The sequence below is a fragment of the Coregonus clupeaformis genome, chromosome 22 (assembly GCF_020615455.1).
Source record: "Coregonus clupeaformis isolate EN_2021a chromosome 22, ASM2061545v1, whole genome shotgun sequence".
Taxonomy (NCBI): domain Eukaryota; kingdom Metazoa; phylum Chordata; class Actinopteri; order Salmoniformes; family Salmonidae; genus Coregonus; species Coregonus clupeaformis.
In genome coordinates this window covers 510,785-529,193 of record NC_059213.1, presented here as the reverse complement: position 1 = coordinate 529,193, position 18,409 = coordinate 510,785, and the positions used below count along the sequence as shown (strand labels likewise).

General features: G+C 44.6%; 1 protein-coding gene across 1 annotated transcript; it reads right to left on the bottom strand.

The window, feature by feature from the left end:
• Nucleotides 1–849: 849 nt before the first annotated feature.
• On the bottom strand, nt 850–17,041 carry LOC121536050 (copper-transporting ATPase 2). Its single transcript, XM_041843346.2, has 21 exons — nt 16,712–17,041; nt 14,811–15,657; nt 14,052–14,303; nt 13,688–13,851; nt 13,356–13,517; nt 10,159–10,235; nt 9,843–10,026; nt 9,382–9,615; nt 7,646–7,737; nt 7,252–7,379; nt 6,727–6,881; nt 6,428–6,562; nt 6,090–6,284; nt 5,684–5,866; nt 4,498–4,693; nt 4,112–4,258; nt 3,087–3,229; nt 2,622–2,825; nt 2,356–2,473; nt 2,004–2,106; nt 850–1,418 (listed from the first exon to the last, which is right to left on the bottom strand). The coding sequence occupies exons 1-21, from the start codon at nt 16,883–16,885 to the stop codon at nt 1,136–1,138; spliced, it is 4,176 nt and encodes a 1,391-aa protein (XP_041699280.2). The 5' UTR covers nt 16,886–17,041; the 3' UTR covers nt 850–1,135.
• Between the last annotated feature and the right edge of the window lie 1,368 nt (nt 17,042–18,409).

Below are 18,409 nucleotides of genomic sequence, written 5' to 3'. Positions count from 1 at the left end.
AAACAAGTGGAATGAGGAGACAATGCAGACGGTTTCAGTTGAGCATCTTCTGTGAAACCGCATTCTTGAGCCCCTCTTCTTTATCAGGGAGAGTCTCGCCCTCCCCCACCCCCGCAGAGTAGTTTATTAAAACAACTGCATGAATGAGTGCAATGTTTTCATGAATAGGAGGAATATTGTCCAAATGCGTTTCTCTGAATGTTGTGCCTAAAATCCTGTTTTTTCTTCTCGCAGGCTACCTGCAGCTGCCCACCTACCGGTTAAACCAGTTATGTAACATCGTTTAGAAATAGACATACAAGTTTAATAGCAGAAGAAGCCTTCTCAGTTTACTGAATGAAAGATGAGAGCATTTTGTGGACCTCATTATCATGCAACGTAGACAGAGATTGGTAACCCCACTCCTTACCCTGAACTTTGTAAAGGAGAGGGGAAAATCACATCTTCTAAGGAATCCAAATTATTCTCAGTTCTCTCATGTAAGTCAGATGACATAGACAGTTGAGGAAGCCAATGCAGACTATTGAGATGCACCCTAGGGGAGTACTTCAGGGGTGTAACCTATTCCCTGTCCTCGCCATCTACTACCACTAGTGTGAAGACATGACAGGCCATGCAACATGAATGATCAATTCTCTCACTGACACAGAATGATGTATCTCTTTAGCTCTGAAGATGTAGTAGAAGTCTTTCCAATGAGGTTCTACAAACACAATGCTTTGAATTAGAAGGTGATTATACACGTATGGCCTAGTTATAGGCCTAAATGTACATGTTGCTGGAGATGTATTGTAAAAGCTTGATGAGATAGGCTAGCAAGGCAAGGGAAGTAGAAAGCAGAAACATTGGTGGATTTTACTGAAATATATTTGGTAATTGTACAGTAAGGACTACAGGGACAAAGGAGAGACAAATGTATCATTAGAACACACTCATAACAGACAACAGGTAGGCACACCACACATGACAATCACCCTCCAAAAGTTGAAAACTAATAACATTTCCTCATAATAATTAATAATGAATAGGATACGACTAAGGAATGTGGACAGTTTCCCTTGGACCTTTCCATCAGACGATTTCCATAGGACAGGTAGTTTCCCTTTCGACATAACCTCCTCTCCCTGGCACCTTGCTACACTATGAGGCCCACTTCCTTCTCGTGGTCCAGCAGGGAGCAGCGGTCCTGGTCCTGGAGAGAGTGGGTGGATGGACCTCGGCTGGCCGGCTGGCTGGAGAGGGAGATGGGCACGGAGAGGCGGCTGCCCTGGCTCAGGCGCTCCCAGGCCCCGCGGAGGGAGGGAGGGGTTCGTCGCCGGTCATCCAGACCCACGTGGGTGCTCACCTGGCTGGGGCTCAGGCTCTTCATGTTCCCCTGGGCCCGGAACTCAAACGTCTCAATTGACGTTTTCTTATACCTGGAGCAGGGGGAGGCAGGAGAGGACTGAGGTTAGTTTTAGTAAAAGAGAGTGAGTAAGTTAGAGACAGAGACTTGACCTGAAACGGACAAGTGCCGTGTTTATATACGCAAAATAACGTGTGAGTGAGTAAGACAAACATCACATAAAACTAAGTGGTATGTAAGGAACAGAAAAGGAGAGAAAGATTGAGACGTTTACATTGTTTGCGATAGATAAAGAGCGCGTTGGAGTGGTTCCAAATCGTTAACAGCTGAGAGGTCAAAGTGCACTGTGTTCAGTCTGGGTAGTGTTCAGTGAGTGGGCTGCTGCAACAGAGACACCATGGACACACTGCCCTGGGCGGCTCTACAGGCAACCGCTGCTTTACTCAGGTTACTATGGAAACGCTTCTCAATGGACCGAGTTTACAGTGAAGAGATTGAGGTACTTGAAAAGTGATATGAAAATGCTCGCATGACGTCCAGTAAAAGTTCCCATCTGGAATGTTGAAAAGTATGGAGGGCAAGTTTGATTGGTTGAAATAAATCGATAGGGAGATAGATGGAAGGACGGACAGACAGAGGGGCAGAGGCATACACTCACAGTTTTAGCAGGAGGGAAGAGACGACCACAGACACAGAGGAAGCAGCCATAGCTGCTGAACCCATCCATGGCTGTAGGACCAGACCAGCGGGAAGAAACACACCTGGAGGAGTACAGTGCACAACCCAGCTTTACTACATGGATACATGCACACAGACATCTCACAGACACCTACAGGAAGAGTAGCTGCTGTCTTGGCAGCAGCTAATGGGGATCCATAATAAATACAAATACACACACACAGTCTACTGCACTGTTGGCGCTAGGAACACAAGCATTTCGCTACACCCGCAATAACATCTGCTGAATATGTGTATGCGACCAATACAATTTGATTTGATTTGGTACTCACCTGCGGCGATGGGAATCCCTACCAGGTTATAGATGAGAGCGAAGACAAAGTTGATGCGTATCCTCTGAACAGTCTTCTTGGACAGCTCAATACAGGCCACCACGTCTAACAGATCATTCTACGTACAAAGGAGAAAAAACTCAAACAACTAAAGTTCCTATGGGACAGAAAATACAGCCTGTAGACCTCATCTCTCCCTTTCAAGTAGATCACAACACAAGTAACTAGTATGTAGTTAACATCCCCAACCCCACTCTGCTCCTCACCCTGATCAGCACCACGTCAGCTGCCTCTATGGCCACGTCGGTGCCCGTCCCTATGGCGATGCCAACGTCGGCGCGGGCGAGGGCGGGCGAGTCATTGACCCCGTCGCCCACCATGGCCACCCTCAGACCCCTCTCCTGCAGCTCCTGCACCTTGGCCACCTTGTGGGACGGCAGTACCTCCGCAAACACCTTCCTGATGCCCACCTGGAGGAGGGACAGAGACACAATGCAGACGTGTGTGTAATGAACGCCACGCTGCTTGCTTAGCGAGTACCGCTTCCTCCTGACTCAGCTCAAAACGAGGCTACAAACCCTCTTGCTAACACACGCCCTCCCGAATCGTCTTACCAGTCGGCACCACAAGAAAATGAACAATTTGTCGGTACAAGTGGCAACACTTCAGAATGAGGAGCACGTTTCACACATCCCCAGGTGCTACGCCTGCCGTCTCTCTCCTTCTCTTACCTGTGTGGCTATAGCCTTAGCAGTACGTCTGTTGTCCCCAGTGATCATGACCACCTCTATCCCCATGCTGAGTAACGTATGGACAGCCAGGGCAGACTCTGGCTTCACTGTGTCTGCTATGGCCAGCATGGCACACAGTACACCTAGCGCACAGGAAGAGGAGATGGAACATGTCCACAACACGGAAAGGTGAGGTTGATGCTGGGGATTGAAACATAGCCCATGTTCAGTATATGTACCTCATAGATAAACTGTTGCGAGTATGACACAGTCCTGAGGGTCATAGATAAACCACTGTTGGAGTATGACACAGTCCTGAGGCATAGATCCACTTTAGTATGACACAGTCCTGAGGGTCATAGATAAACCACTGTTGGAGTATGACACAGTCCTGAGGGTCATAGATAAACCACTGTTGGAGTATGACACAGTCCTGAGGGTCATAGATAAACCACTGTTGGAGTATGACACAGTCCTGAGGGTCATAGATAAACCACTGTTGGAGTATGACACAGTCCTGAGGGTCATAGATAAACCACTGTTGGAGTATGACACAGTCCTGAGGGTCATAGATAAACCACTGTTGAGTATGACACAGTCCTGAGGGTCATAGATAAACCACTGTTGGAGTATGACACAGTCCTGAGGGTCATAGATAAACCACTGTTGGAGTATGACACAGTCCTGAGGGTCATAGATAAACCACTGTTGGAGTATGACACAGTCCTGAGGGTCATAGATAAACCACTGTTGGAGTATGACACAGTCCTGAGGGTCATAGATAAACCACTGTTGGAACACAGTTCAGGACTATTACAGTATGTGTCCATAACCTGACCCAGTGGGAATGTGGAGGCTTTTCCTCTATTGGACCAAAAAAACAACAACTTACTTACTATGATGGTGATATGTGGTTGTCCCACCTAGCTATCTTACAATGAATGCACTAACTGTAAGTCGCTCTGGATAAGAGCGTCTGCTAAATGACAAAAATGTAAATGTCTGTCATTGGACAGAGACTGTACCATCTATAGCTACGAGGATGGCTGTCTGCCCCTTGGTCTCGTGGCTGGACATGGCGTCGTCCACGTCAGCTCCTACATGAAGCCCGTTCCGCCTTATCCACTCTCTGTTCCCGATCAGGACCGAATAGGAGGGGCTAGCAGAGGCACCTGGACAACACACAAAACACCATTAGCAATGGAGTGGACTTCAAGTCTAGACAACTTTCTACAGTCTCTCGCTCTCTCTCCCCGTCTCCACCTCTCTCTCTCTCTCTGTCTCTCTCTGTCTCTATCTCTTGTTGTCTCTCTCACACACTCATCAGGAGAGGAGGTCAAATGGAACTACATCATGAGTACAACCACAAAGTAAAGCGGTAAAAACCGTGATGTTGTAAAGCAACACTGACCTGACACTGACACGGTGTCACCGACCAGGCTGCTCTCGTCAGTCGTGGCCCCCTGCAGTGTGACCTGCTGGGTATGACAGGAGCCCCGGTCAACCTCCAGCAGTACCTCCTCAATGTTAGACACCTTACAGCTGATCCCACAGCCTGGCACCGACTGGAAGTCCTTACAGGAACCCAGCACATCTGTCTCCAGCTCCTGATATACATACGGACAGACGCATACACACACAAAGACAGACAAACACATACACACACATTAGTTCTTTATTCAATTCTTTTGAGCCCTTACTTCACCAGGTAAGTTGACCGATGAACATTCATTGTCATTTATATCAACGACCTGGAGAAGCTATCCAGGGTAAAGAGAATGACTTGTCTGTGTTTATACAACAGCTAAGGCACAGATACCTGGTAGATATACACTGGACAAAAATATAAACACAACATGCAACGATTTTACTGAGTTACAGTTCATATAAGGATATCAGTCAATTGAAATCAATTCATTAGGCCCTAATCTATGGATTTCACATGACTGGGCATGTGCGCAGCCATGGGCCAGGCCCAGCCAATCAGAGTGAGTTTTCCTCCCAAAAAAGGGCGTTATTACAGACAGAAATAGTCCTCAGTTTCATCAGCTGTCCGTGTGGCTGGTCTCAGACGATCCCGCAGGTAAAGAAGCCGGATGTGGAGGTCCTGGGCTGGCATGGTTACACGTGGTCTGCGGTTGTGAGGCCGGTTGGACATATTGACAAATTCTCTAAAACGACGTTGGAGGCAGCTTCTGGTACATTCAATTCTCTGGCAACAGCTCTGGTGGACATTCCTGCAGTCAGCATGCCAATTGAATGCTCCCTCAAAACTTGAGACATCTGTGGCATTGTGTTGTGTGACATTTTAGAGTAGTCTTTTATTGTCCCCAGCACAAAGTGCACCTGTGTAATGATCATGCTGTTTAATCAGCTTCTTGATATGCAACACCTGTCAGGAGGATGGATTATCTTGGCAAAGGAGAAATGCTCACTAACAGGGATGTAAACATATTTGTGCACAAAATTTGAGAGAAATACGCTTTTTGTGCGTATGGAAACATTTCTGGGATCTTTTATTTCAGCTCATGAAACATAGAACCAACACTTTACATGTTGTGTTTATATATTTTTCAATATAAATGAAATACCCTCACCTCTTTGCAGTGCTTGGCCACAGCAATCCCCAGTGGGTGTTCGCTGCTGGCCTCCGCTGTGCCAACCAGTGCCAGGACCTTACGCAGGGGCAGCCGTGCCCTCTCCCACAGCACCAACACCCTCGTCACCCGCGGGACACCGTTAGTGATGGTGCCCGTCTTATCAAACATCACCGCACCGATCTGAATGGGGATGAAAGGAGGAAGCGGAAAACACTGTCATTTCCTTTCTGTGTTACTGGTGGTAGCTTTAGCAGTGGAAAATGCCTATCATACATGTACAGCTTCACACTAAGTCACCATAACCGACTGTACCCTGTACCCGGCCCACACTACAGTTTGGAAAACATTGGAAGTTTACAGGAAGCATGTTTCGGTTGGGAGGAAGTAAATAGAGGTGGATTGCCTTGTGGGCCATCTCCAGCGGTTCCCCTCCCTTGATGAGGATGCCGTTCTGGGCTCCGACCCCCGTGCCCACCATGACAGCTGTCGGGGTCGCCAGGCCCAGAGAGCAGGGGCAGGCGATGGACAGGACTGTGATGGAGGCCTGGAAGGCGAAGCGGACAATAACGTCTGTCTTGGGGATGTTCTCATCGTAACCCTGTGAGGTGGAAACACACAAACACACACAGACACACACACACACTAAGACTATCATTCAGGACTGATCTCTTCATTCATTCAGAAAGTACATAAGGCCATAAGGCTTTGATAAGAGTTTGATAAGCTCTTGTGGTTACTCACAGGAAAGTACTCCTTCACAACGTGGAAGTTGACAAAGCCGATCACCAGCCAGACCAGCAGTGTTAGCACTGAGACAGTGACTATGAATGGGACAAAGTAGCCACTCAGTCTGTCTGCAAACTGCTGGATGGGGGCCTAGTCCAACAAAAGAGATGTTTCAGATACTTTGAAAATATCATCAATAACTGATTATATTGCAACCTACAATTTGTGTTCTTGTCTTATATTTACACAGGTAGCTGTATCCTACAATCAAAGACATAGTAGTCTTGACCTTGGACATAAAGTGGTTTGTTTACCTTGGATGTCTGTGCCTCCTCCACTAGTTTGACTATCTGACAGAGGGTAGTGTCTGCTCCTACGTGGGTGGCCTGCACCAGAAGAGATCCGTGGGCGTTGATGGAGCCAGCTATCACTGAACTGCCAGGCTTCTTACTCACAGGCATGGGCTCACCTGACCACAGAGAGAACATTGACCACCAAAGAACCACAATGATTCCCAACAACCACCGATATAGACCACTAAATTACCACAATGACTACCAGTGATGTAGTGTTAAGAAAATAAGTAGGTAAACGCTGATCACCGTTAGCAGGGAATAAAGTAATGCTACCTATATTTTCAATGCATTTTTCCATGATAGATGGGTCATTTAGTGGTATTTTGCTAGCGCTAAATAAAAAAAGGTGCGTAACCGGCGTTTACATACCTTTACCTTCACTACAACACCGATGACCACAGTCAACCACCAATAGACCACAAAAGGACCATAATGACAGTAAACCGCTATGGCCCATTGGTTCCCCAACAAAACGGCTCTTACCTGTAATGAGGGACTCATCTGCCATGGAGCTTCCCTCGATCACCTTCCCGTCCACAGGGAACTTTCCCCCAGGCACCACCTTCACTATGTCCCCTCTCTGGACCAGCTCCACCGACACCTGCTCCTCACTGACACACACAGTACAGACACAAGCACACACACACACGCGCGCGCACGTATGCACGCACACACAGCACAGACACAGTACAGATTTATTGCGGTGAAATATTCTCAGAATAGTTTATGGACACAGCTATAAACAGATTGTAGAGAAATCATGGCTAAGGCAGGTTTGATTAAACGAGGCCAATATAATAATAATAAACATCATATAAAATACATGTATTCTTCACAAGTGTTCACTGTGGGAAAATGGGTCTGGGTTTGTGTTCACCTGAGGATGGAGTGGTCAGGACCTAACGTGACCACAGTGGCATCCGTAGCCTGCAGTGACATCAGCTTGGCCAGTGCCTCAGATGTCTTGCTCTGCAGAACAGGAACAGGAAACACAGACAGAGACAATGAGGTGAGAGGCTGTTGATTAAACCTGGGAATTACCAGCCGACCTCAGGATAAGCCTTCAGTTTATGACCGACAATAACCCCCTGGTGATCAACCATCCATAAAGCTGAGAGGAACAGGAGTACTACCAACCAAAACTGCTTTAGCTGTGGTCCAGGTAAAGGAAAGTGGAATGCAACCCGCATAACTAATGGTAGGGGAAACACTGCCATTAGAATTGAGTAGAGTAGAATAGAATAGAATGGAATGGAATGGAGTAAAGTAGAGTAGAATATAATAGAATGGAATGGAGTAGAGTAGAGTAGAATGGAATAGAGTACAGTAGAATAGAGTAGAGTAGAGTAGAATGGACTAGAGTACAGTAGAGTAGAGTAGAATAGAATAGAGTAGAATGGAGTCGAAAATAATAGAGTAGAGTAGAATAGAATAGAATGGAATAGAGTAGAATAATATAGAGTAGAGTGAGTAGAATACAATTGAGTAGAATATAATAGATTAGAATAGAGTAGAATATAATAGAGTAGAGTAGAGTAGAATATAATTGAGTAGAATATAATAGATTAGAATAGAGTAGAATATAGTAGAGTAGAATAGAGTCGAGTCGAGTAGAATATAGTAGAATATAATAGAGTAGACTAGAGTAGAGTAGAATAGAATAGAGTAGAATAAAGTAGAAAATAATAGAATAGAGTAGAATAGAATAGAGTAGAGTAGTGTAGAATAGAATAGAATAGAATAGAATAGAGTAGTGTAGTGTAGAATAGAGTAGAATAGAATGGAGTAGTGTAGAATAGAGTAGAATAGCGTAGAGTAGAATAGAACAGAAAATAGTAGAGTAGAATAGAATAGAGTAGAGTAGAATAGAGTACAGTAGAGTACAGTAGAATAGAGTAGTGTAGCATAGAGTATAGTAGAGTAGAGTAGAGTAGTGTAGAATAGAGTAGAACAGAAAAGAGTAGAGTAGTGTAGAGTAGTGTAGAATAGAGTAGAGTAAAATAGAATAGAATAGAGCAGAGTACAGTAGAATAGATTAGAATATAGTAGAATAGAGTAGAGTAGAGTAGAATAGAGTAGAGAACAGCAGAATAGAATAGAGTAGAGTAGAATAGAGTAGAGAACAGCAGAATAGAATAGAGTAGAATAGAGTAAAATAGAGTACAGTAGAATAGAATAGAGTGGAGTACAGTAGAATAGAGTACAGTAGAGTAGTGTAGAATAGAGTAGAATATAGTAGAATAGAATAGAGTAGTGTAGAATTGAGTAGAATAGAGTATAATAGAGTAGAGTAGAGTAGAATAGAGTAGAAGAGTAGTGTAGAATAGAGTAGAATAGAATAGAGTAGCATAGAGTAGAGTAGAATAGAGTATAGTGTAGAATAGAGTAGAGTAGAATAGAATAGAATAGAGTAGTGTAGAATAGAGTAGAATAGCGTAGAGTAGAATAGAATATAGTAGAATAGAGTAGAGTAGTGTAGAATATAGTAGAGTAGAATAGAATAGAGTAGAGAAGAGTAGTGTAGAATAGAGTACAGTAGAGTAGAATATAGTAGAGTAGAGTAGAGTAGAATAGAGTATAATAGAATAGAGTAGAGTACAGTAGAGTAGGTACCTTTGCTATGTGCTCCAGCCACCGGCCCAGGGCGATGAAGACGAAGAGCATGGGCGGGGTGTCAAAGAAGGTGACAGGGCTCTGATTGGCTCTCTCTGCCATCGCCACGACGAGGACCACAACTGAGTAGACGTAGGCGATGGAAGTTGCCAAGACGATGAGGACGTCCATGTTAGCCGTGCGGTGTCTCAACGAGCGGTACGCCTGCATGTAGAAATAACGACCCCCAAAGATCTGATGGAGGAGTAGGAGGTGGGGGGAGGGAGAGAGGAGGAGAGAGAGAGAGAGAGAGAGAGAGAGAGGAGAGACAGAGAGAGAGAGAAAGAGAGACAGAGGAGAGACAGAGATTGCGAGAGAGCGAGAGAGAGAGAGAGAGAGAAATGTGACTTACAGGTATTATATCATGGACTACTACATACAGTAGATAATCAGTAGTAGGGCTCGGTAGGGTCTTACTGTACCTGGACAGGTGTACAGAGGAGGAAGAAGGCCAGGTTGAGGAGGGAGAGGCCTGGGAGAAGGTTCTGCTCCTCGGGCATAGAGCCACCGTGTTCCCCGTGCTGACTGTCCATCACCATCATGTAGATCATCAAACCCATCACTGGCACCCCAAACACCAGACTGAACAGGAATGAGTTCTTCCACCTGGAACACACACAAACACACACACACACACAGGACGCATGCAGAGAGGAGAGTGTGTTAAAACAAATCAAGGTTGATTCAAGAACACGTATCTCAAGTCAGAATCTAAAGACTACCAAAACAAATACTTGCTGTTGAATCTCCTCCCCATGATCCAGGTTGTTCCCAAAGCCTTCAGCTTTCATTAGAGACGCCCCAAAGCCTAGCCCCTGGCACAGACAGAGGTATAACAGTTGTAAGAATATGTACAGTGGGGAAAAAAGTATTTAGTCAGCCACCAATTGTGCAAGTTCTCCCACTTAAAAAGATTAGAGAGGCCTGTAATTTTCATCATAGGTACACGTCAACTATGACAGACAAAATGAGAATTTTTTTTCCAGAAAATCACATTTGTAGGATTTTTTATTAATTTATTTACAAATTATGGTGGAAAATAAGTATTTGGTCAATAACAAAAGTTTCTCAATACTTTGTTATATACCCTTTGTTGGCAATGACACAGGTCAAACGTTTTCTGTAAGTCTTCACAAGGTTTTCACACACTGTTGCTGGTAATATATATATAATAATAATATGCCATTTCTTTTATCCAAAGCTTGCTGCTGCCATTTGTTTTCCTTGCTATGTTTTTGGCCCATTCCTCCATGCAGATCTCCTCTAGAGCAGTGATGTTTTGGGGAATTTTCTTGTTGAATCTAACTCTACACTCCAGACCTTAATCTCAAGCCACCCGTGCCGTGTTTGGGATCATTGTCATGCTGAAAGACCCGCCACATCTTGCCCGTGATGAAGATTTCACATCTCATATGGCACCTTTGCAGAAAAACAGCCCCAAAGCATGATGTTTCCACCCCCATGCTTCACAGTAGGTATGGTGTTCTTTGGATGCAACTCAGCATTCTTTGTCCTCCAAACACGACGAGTTGAGTTTTTACCAAAAAGTTATATTTTGGTTTCATCTGACCATATGACATTCTCCCAATCCTCTTCTGGATCATCCAAATGCACTCTAGCAAACTTCAGATGGGCCTGGACATGTACTGGCTTAAGCAGGGGGACACGTCTTGCACTGCAGGATTTGAGTCCCTGGCGGCGTAGTGTGTTACTGATGGTAGGCTTTGTAACTTTGGTCCCAGCTCTCTGCAGGTCATTCACTAGGTCCCCCCGTGTGGTTCTGGGATTTTTGCTCACCGTTCTTGTGATCATTTTGACCCCACGGGGTGAGATCTTGCGTGGAGCCCCAGATCGAGGGAGATTATCAGTGGTCTTGTATGTCTTCCATTTCCTAATAATTGCTCCCACAGTTGATTTCTTCAAACCAAGCTGCTTACCTATTGCAGAAAAAAAACCCATTCAGTCTTCCCAGCCTGGTGCAGGTCTACAATTTTGTTTCTGGTGTCCTTTGACAGCACTTTGGTCTTGGCCATAGTGGAGTTTGGAGTGTGACTGTTTGAGGTTGTGGACAGCTGTCTTTTATACTGATAACAAGTTCAAACAGGTGCCATTAATACAGGTAACGTGTGGAGGACAGAGGAGCCTCTTAAAGAAGAAGTTACAGGTCTGTGAGAGCCAGAAATCTTGCTTGTTTGTAGGTGACCAAATACTTATTTTCCACCATAATTTGCAAATAAATTCATTAAAATCCTACAATGTGATTTTCTGGAAAAAAATTCTCAATTTGTCTGTCATAGTTGACGTGTACCTATGATGAAAATTACAGGCCTCTCTCATCTTTTTAAGTGGGAGAACTTGCACAATTGGTGGCTGACTAAATACTTTTTTTCCCCCACTGTACCAACACTGTAATTGCACAATGTGAATGCATAGGTGTTGGAAACAATTATTGGACAACAACAAGGGGTTGGTGATGGAAAAAACAAATTCAACAACTACATTTAAAGAGACATGACAGCAAAGTCAAGTTATAGGTAGCTACAGTGGCTTGCGAAAGTATTCACCCCCCTTGGCATTTTTCCTACTTTGTTGCCTTACAACCTGGAATTAAAATGGATTTTTTGGGTGTTTGTATCATTTGATTTACACAACATGCCTACCACGTTGAAGATGCAAAATATATATTTTTTGTGAAACAAACAAGAAATAAGACAAAAAAACAGAAAACTTGAGCATGCATAACTATTCACCCCCCCAAAGTCAATACTTTGTAGAGCCACCTTTTACAGCTGCAAGTCTCTTGGGGTATGTCTCTATAAGCTTGGCACATCTAGTCACTGGGATTTTTGCCCATTCTTCAAGTCAATATTTCCCTATATTTAGCGCCATCCATCATTCCTTCAATTCTGACCAGTTTCCCAGTCCCTGCCGATGAAAAACATCCCCACAGCATGATGCTGCCACCACCATGCTTCACTGTGGGGATGGTGTTCTCGGGGTGATGAGAAGTGTTGGGTTTGCGCCAGACATAGCGTTTTTCTTGACGGCCAAAAAGCTTAATTTCAGTCTCATCTGACCAGAGTACCTTCTTCCATATGTTCGAGGAGTCTCCCACATGGCTTTTGGCGAACACCAAACGTGTTCGCCTTCTTTAAGCAATGGCTTTTTTCTGGCCACTCTTCCGTAAAGCCCAGCTCTGTGGAGTGTACGGCTTAAAGTGGTCCTATGGACAGATACTCCAATCTCCGCTGATGAGCTTTGCAGCTCCTTCAGGGTTATCTTTGGTCTCTTTGTTGCCTCTCTGATGCCCTCCTTGCCTGGTCCGTGAGTTTTGGTGGGCAGCCCTCTCTTGGCAGGTTTGTTGTGGTGCCATATTCTTTCCATTTTTTAATAATGGATTGAAAGGTGCTCCGTGGGATGTTCAACGTTTCTGATATTTTTTTATAACCCAACCCTGATCTGTACTTCTCCACAACTTTGTCCCTGACCTGTTTGGAGAGCTCCTTGGTCTTCATGGTGCCGCTTGCTTGGTGGTGCCCGTTGCTTAGTGGTGTTGCAGACTCTGGGGCCTTTCAGAACAGGTGTATATATACTGAGATCATGTGACAGATCATGTGACACTTAGATTGCACACAGGTGGACTTTATTTAACTAAATATGTGACTTCTGAAGGTAATTGGTTGCACCAGATCTTATTTAGGGCTTCATAGCAAAGGGGGTGAATACATATGCACGCACCACCTTTCCGTTATTTATTTTTATACTTTTTTGAAACAAGTTATTTTTTTAATTTCACTTCACCAATTTGGACTATTGTCCAACTGTGTATGTCCATTACATGAAATCCAAATAAAAATCCATTTAAATTACAGGTTGTAATGCAACAAAATAGGAAAAACACCAAGGGGGATGAATACATTTGCAAGGCACTGTACCTCAATCATTCTGATGATGTCACGAGCTCCAAGCACTTCTGGGTCAAACTTGATCTGGGCTTTGTTGGTTGCCAGTGCAACTGAGGCTTCTAGAATCCCTTTGGTCCTGGTGAGTTTGGACTCAATGTTATGGACACACGACGCACACGTCATCCCAGTTACCTACACATGAGATGAGCCAAACAAATTGAAACTTAATGCAGCTGTACCAGACAATACTTTGGGCCGATGTAGGACTGGACTACACATCAAAGCATAGAACATGTATTTAACCAAGCATAGAAATGTATTTCTTCTTTCTCCATGTTGTCTCAGCCAACAAGAGGACTCACAGAGAGGTCCAGTTTCCCGTCCATAACAGCGTTGTCCTCTATCAGCGTGGCACCGAAGCCTAGGCACTCTATGAGCTGTGTTATCCGCTTGGCATCAACAAAACCAGGGTCATACTTCACCTCCGCCTTACCAGCCATGAGGGCAACCAGCACTGAGATGACACCTGGAACACACACACACACACACACACATACCACACACACACACACACACAATGTTGTGCAGTTAACCCCTAGCTAGCGAAAGTGGCATCACCACAAAATCATTTTTTATCCTCATGATGGAAACTGTACTGCCAGGTCAAGCGTTCTGCTTTGTGACTCTATGGGTAATGACAGTGACCTAAAGGATAACATCACCCACCTCTGTGTTTGAGTAAGTTCCTCTCAATGTTGGCCACACAGGAGGCACAGGTCATGCCTGTCACACGGATGAAGCACTTCTGAACCTTCCCCTCCTCACCGGCAGTGGCCATCTTGGTAGAGCCAGAGCTACCGTTAATGGAAGTCTTGGTAAGGTCAGAGCTACTGTGAGCCATTTTGGGGGAGTAGGGGGAAAGGGGGGTCTTTGGTCTTTGAAGTGGAGGAGTTGGTAGAGTTTCTGCAGAACCAGATTCTTTAGAAGAAAAGAACACAACATATTAACAAGACCATTGGTCGGATGGATTATGCATGGCTGGAGAGAGAGTGCTTTCAGTGTAGGGGGGGAAATAGAAGAACCAAACCGTTTCATAATCCGTTTATAAGCTTGTTTTACTGGCCCCAAGTCTGGGTAATTCAAGAACACTTGATGCCACATTAGAAAGCACACTTGTCTCGTTTCCAAGGAGACGTGCCCAAGCGCTGCCTGCTCTCCACCAATAGCAAGGCTGGATGGAAATGGAATGCTTTGAACAGCATTGTCCATTGAAAGCAGTATTACTGTATACCCCTCACTGCCAGACTGCCAATTTGGTGGGTTTGAAATGTTGAAGTAATCAATTTCTCTGCATTCTGTACAACAATGTACGTACTCAGTTGTGCTGCCCCCCTCACCATATTACGTGAAAGAAATGTGTGATTATGAAAGTGCAGTTTGTGATTGTTGTTACATTTCTAAGGTGAAATAAATAATTAAGCATACCTATGAGTGAAGCATCAAATCCCATGCCTTCAATGGCTGCCCTTAGTTCCTCTGGCTGAGTCAGATTGGAATCAAAGGTGACGGTTCCCTTTTCCTCATTTAACGACACCACTATAGAACACACCCCAGTCATCTCAGAGATCTTCCCCTCTATGGACCGGACACATGAATTACAGGTCATCCCTACAATCCCAATGACTGACGTCTGAGTCAGTGAATCCAAGATGGAGGATGACGCAGGTGTCTCCCCTTGCCCACAATCGATACTTGTGTCTTTGTTTGTAAGAGTTGCGCCAAATCCCATATTCTCAATCTGTTCCTTTAGCTCCACAGATGTCACTGTGTGGGGCTGAAATCGTACTACTGCCTCTTGCTCGCTCAGAGACACCTTGATGTGCAGAACCCCTGGCAGGGTCCCTATCCGTCCCTCGATGGAGTGCACACAGGACTGGCATGTCATACCCTCCACCCTTATCCTCGTCAGAAACTCTGTGGCCTCTGTCTCCCCGATCTTAGTCACCTCTTCCCCAGCCACGTCCACAATGCCGTAGCCCATGGCCTGGATCTCCAGAGATAACTCCCTGGTAGAGATAGATGATGCGTTATAGTCCACCTGAGCCAGGCCACTGGCCGCGGAGAAGTCGACAGACACCACTCCCTTCAGGCTAGCGATGGGGCTCTCGATGGCCTGGATGGAGGACTTGGGGGTGAGGCCAGAGAGCTGGAAAACAGCCCGGGAGAGGGCCCGGGGTTGGGGGTAGAGCTCAGTCTGACTCCCAGGCTCGTAGGCCAGGTTCTCATATGCCGTCTTCTGGAGACACCAGGCCTCACAGGGACATACCTTCTCCTTATGAGAGGGTCAGAGAGGTAGAGGATAAGAGCAGGAGAGAGAGAAAAGTTAGAGATGCACATACTTCATCATGTCAGTTATATGTAGGCTCAGTGTTTTCAGAAGTCAAAGCAGCAACGTTTTTTATAGCCCTTTAAATACTGGATGCCATAAAACATTTATTGCAATCAGCTGAAGGAAATCTTGACTTGGATTTGTGGCCGCCCCTTAAAAAGGCTTGAAGCAGAGGGCAAGTTAGTCATGGGTGCTTCACAATGATTTCTCCATTGTCAACATTGTTAGTGACCTACTCTGGAGTGGAGGTGGAGGAGTGTGGCTTTAATATGAGGGCTAGGGTTAGGGTTAAAATGGATGGAGCGCACAGATCAGAGACTGCTGGTGTAAAACGGAGGGGTTGAAAACCCAATGCATTACTAACAGGTCCAGGACCACATGACCATAAGTAACCCTGCTCACACGGTAACAATGTGACTCTGCTTAGAGTCAACGCTCATCTGGATCTGACACTCAAGAGCCGGGCTAAGTGGAGGAGAGGAGAGGCCAGGGAGCATTCGGTGCATTGGCAGTCATTGTGAACACCGCCAATGCCATTTTCTAACATGGTAAAACTACAGGCTACCATACAATAACAAATAACACCAACTCATCTGATGAATATGAACTCGTGGCCTTGTATCACATATGGGCAATACATTTTGTAAAATTATTTTACTGTATGTCCTATGAGGAAAGCCCCAGCTCACACTGTCTGTTAAACAAATACTGAGATACTCCATGTTTGTTGATGGGAATGTAAAGTGAGAGAGAGCGTTCTATGTACAGTACAGTAATAACCTCCAACCAAAGGGTCAAGGGATAGATGTGACATGGACACACAACATGGTCTGACTGTCGTGACTCAAAACAATATTTTCACAAATTTCAAATACATCAATTCATAATTTATAAATCAATTCATAATTTTTGTGTGCAGTATAACACCATACATGTATATCTAAAATTGGAATATACATTTAAACAGTTAAACACTAACTGACCGGTTTCTTCTTACCTTCAGATCAGCCTGATTTGCTACGCTCCCATGGTCTACGGTTTCTCCGTCTGGGACAACGGTCCTAACAGCGCAAGAAGACTGACATTCAACCATACAAACCTCAACCTGTCCCACGGCCGACGGCTTCGAAACATATTTAGCAAGGCTACTTATCGGATTTTGCGAAAACATGGTCACTTCTTTGTGGTTCTTTTTTTGTTTCTCATCACACAAGAGAGGGCAAAAGTTCGTGGTTCACGTTTCTATTAGGCAACACGCCACTACAATGTCAGAGAGCGCAGAGTGCAGAGCTGTGCGCATGATTGAAGTCCAGTCGCACTGCTTGCCGCTACCTCTGCCTCTGACAATGCCATTCTTTTGCGCCCAGCTTTTGGACTAATCGAATTTTATTAGTCACATGCTTCGTATACAACAGGTGTAGAATAACAGTGACATTATTACTTCGGGCCCTTCCCAGCAATGCAGAGCGAAAGAAAATATATAAATAATAGAAAAGTAATAACACGTACTAATACAAAGAAAAAAAGCAGTGGGCACTTGAATGATCGTAACAATTCATGACCCAGCTGTGGAACACCCACAGTAATACAGAAACCCGTGACAATTTTGCACTGGGCACTTAGTTTGGTGTTTGTGTTACTGTATTGTAGTGCAGGTGCAGCGTGTCTCGTAGATCATTAACCTGGCTAGAAGAGAACGCGCGCAAAGCCCCTCCCGTTGCACTTTATACTGGAAACAGTGCAACAATGTAGCAAACTCGGTGCTGTGTCTTGTATTAGCTACAAATATGCCAATACAGTTGAAGTCGGAAGTTTACATACACCTTAGCCAAATACATTTAAACTCAGTTTTTCACAATTCCTGACATTTAATCCTAGTAGAAATGCCCTGTCTTAGGTCAGTTAGGATCACCACTTTATTTTAAGAATGTGAAATGTCAGAATAATAGTGTGGTGTCTAAGCAATTTATGACTTTGCTAACGTTTGAAAATGGCATCTTAGAGGATGTTGATTCAGCTTAGGGGGGCATCTGGAGAACAGTTCTATAGGGGCACCCTAAAACAGAAGTCTGTTGTGTGGAGTCATGGGATTGGTCTGTAGGGGAAACCACCCATCATGTTAAAGATTATAAATACTTGGTTGGGACAAAGGAGGACAGAACAACATATTATTTTGGGTCCGTTGTTCTCCAGATGCCTGCAGATGTCTGTAAACTTACGCTGAAATCCTTTGAAATAATAAACCTTTATAATCAAAGTACAGTGTAAGCGGACTCCTTGTTCTCACAGCATAATTAGCAACATATTTTTAGATACCACAATAGTAGAGAGAATGATTTATTTCAGCTTTTATTTCTTTCATCACATTCCCAGTGGTTCAGAAGTTTACATGCACTCAATTAGTATTTGGTAGCATTGCCTTTAAATTGTTTAACTTGGGTCAAACATTTCGGGTAGCCTTCCACAAGCTTCCCACAATAAGTTGGGTGAATTTTGGCCCATTCCTCCTGACAGAGCTGGTGTAACTGAGTCAGGTTTGTAGGCCTCCTTGCTCGCACAAACTTTTTCAGTTCTTCCCACAAATGTTCTATAGGATTGAGGTCAGGGCTTTGTGATGGCCACTCCAATACCTTGACTTTGTTGTCCTTAAGCCATTTTGCCACAACTTTTGAAGTATGCTTGGGGTCATTGTCCA

Coding starts and splice junctions, on each gene's coding strand:
- LOC121536050 (XM_041843346.2), bottom strand. CDS start 16,885: ATGTTTTCGCAAAATCCGATAAGTAGCCTTGCTAAATATGTTTCGAAG. Junction 6,563..6,726: donor AGGAGGCACAGACATCCAAG/GTAAACAAACCA, acceptor TTGTTGGACTAG/GCCCCCATCCAGCAGTTTGC. Junction 4,694..5,683: donor TGGCCAAGCACTGCAAAGAG/GTGAGGGTATTT, acceptor TATGTATATCAG/GAGCTGGAGACAGATGTGCT.